The sequence below is a fragment of the Morone saxatilis genome, unplaced genomic scaffold, assembly GCF_004916995.1.
Source record: "Morone saxatilis isolate NCDOM2014 unplaced genomic scaffold, NCSU_SB_2.0 Contig5, whole genome shotgun sequence".
Lineage (NCBI taxonomy): Eukaryota > Metazoa > Chordata > Actinopteri > Moronidae > Morone > Morone saxatilis.
In genome coordinates, this window is record NW_023340095.1 from 15,924,654 (window position 1) to 15,926,810 (window position 2,157).

The window sequence follows — 2,157 nt, forward strand, 5'->3', positions numbered from 1 at the left end:
TTCTATATACTCTTTCTTGGGCCTACCAATATACACAATTCTACCAAACAGTCCAAGGAGTTGACATACACTAGTCAATCACTCTGACTGCCTCATCAAGCAGAGATAGGTATACGGGCCACCACAGGCTTAAATCCATGTAACATACACTTTTATTGTATGGTTCACAAACATTACACATACCATTCAGTACATTTCATAGACCCATAACAAATTATTAGGAAACATAAATAACACCAGGGACCCACCCACAAAACAAACAATACAAACTAATAACAACAACAAGGGGTAAGAGGTTATATTATAATAAAAAAATAAAAGAAAAAATTATGATGTAGGCAAATCAACATCCTTCCTAACCTCACCAGGCCCCACCTTCTCCCTACACTTACTCCCCCGTGGAGATTTTGTAGCGCTACAGTTCAGTGTTTTGATGATGATCTTCTGATGTTAGGCCTGAGAGAGAGTGCGTTTGTTGGTTTGAGGTGTGTGTTTACTGTCTTGCCATGTTTACATTGAGTAAAGGAGATCTACTAATCTACTAATCTAGACCAGAAAGGGAAGGAAAACATTAAACAGACAGGTTTCAGGTTTATGATTGACACTTTATAAATCAAAACAAACATAGATCTCGAAATGGTGGGGATTGGTTAGTCCACCACATTCAGGGTCCCCAGTGTCGAGTGTCTCTATCCTCTGATTTTATCGCACCACCATTAGGTTGGAACTTTATGGTCCTCATGATTAACTAAGTAACCTGATAACTTTAGAGTTCCACTAAAGTTTCCTCTAGCGCTATCAGCTCCATACCGGTTCATAGTGAATTGTCTTGACAATAATTAGACTGATTATGATGTTCTTATAAGAACATGCAGGAACAAGACTTTATATTCATTTTAGAAAAAATATTTTTCTGCCGCATTTGTAACACAGAACTTAATTTGGACCTTTGAACTTTAACATGTCCTCTTATTTTGGCTGACTTTGAGGTCAGTCTGTCTTCAGTAAGTTTACCCAGAACATAGAGCTTATAATACAAAAGTTGTGTAACACTGATGTTGGAAAGATTAAAACCTGCCCAACACATAACATTAGTGTAGAAGGAATATAAAAATAGAAAATACTATTATTTTCTTTCTTTCTTATAAAAGGACCCATTAGACAGTAGTTGGAGAATATTTCAGCAGCACAAAGCACAGGTTGTGTGTGTTCATTGGGATCATACCTTGAGAGCATGTCAATATGCTACTAGTCTACAGAAATAGATAAAATAAGATGTTATGTTGATAAAACAAGACAAGAAAAAGTATCTCTGTAATAGCACCAGGATGGAAGAAAAAGTAAGAGTAAGCAAGTTTCTTGTGTGCCTGTAAATATACTTCATAATCTTCTGCTATTATAAGCAGTTAATGCTGTTAGGCAAACATACGTATGCCTCTCAGTGACTTTGACAGTTAAAGCAGACGGTTAAAGCCACATCCTGTTAACCTAACTGAAAGCTATACTTCAGTATGCAGTTTTTAGACTTCATTCCCGTTCTGTTACACTTTGTTTATATACCTTGATAGATTTGTAGAAAACTAAACCAAAAATTATTGCTCTTAGGAGTAGACATTACCATAGTAATGACATTTGATTGAACGGTTGATGACTGCTTCATCTTGAAAACATTATATTCATTTCAAATGAGTGTCAGGATGTCTGCAGATTTCTGAAAGAACATTTACACTAAACAAGAAAAGCATCAGTAATACTGTAAACAAACACTGTAAAAAAAAAGACATGATAAATTTAACTGTTCAGTCTTTCCAGAAATGCCGGTATGATGTTTTTGTATCAGAGATAGTTGTTATACTTTATATTAAAAAGGTTTAGAGGCACACAGATTTAACTTTGAGGGAGATAAAAAAGCCAAAATTCACTGTAACAATTTAAATACTGTACGTTACTCTACTTCTGCATGTAGACTCACTGCTTCAGCTACGCCTTCCTGACCCCTATTATCTTCCGCCGGCGTCCTTCTGCAAACAATTATACAAAAAAGGATTTACATAGTATATTAAATTATATACATAGCAGTATGTAAATGTCTGCAGTACTACTGTGTTTGGTACCTTTGAAATTTCCCGGATGTATACAGATACCACACTGCAGCAG

General features: G+C 35.6%; 1 protein-coding gene across 3 annotated transcripts in view; it reads right to left on the bottom strand.

Moving 5' to 3' along the window:
• Positions 1 to 2,157, bottom strand: part of si:ch211-214p13.3 (cell adhesion molecule 1) — a 13,959-nt gene that overhangs the window by 2,653 nt on the left and 9,149 nt on the right. The window contains exon 4 of one of the 3 annotated variants that reach the window (XM_035677045.1): positions 389 to 2,021. The exons of the other annotated variants lie outside the window; for them this stretch is intronic. Within the exon in view, the coding sequence (XP_035532938.1) occupies positions 1,946 to 2,021 (76 nt within the window). The 3' untranslated portion in view covers positions 389 to 1,945. Of the gene's footprint in view, positions 1 to 388; positions 2,022 to 2,157 lie in introns of those variants that run through there. 3 annotated transcript variants of the gene reach the window in all.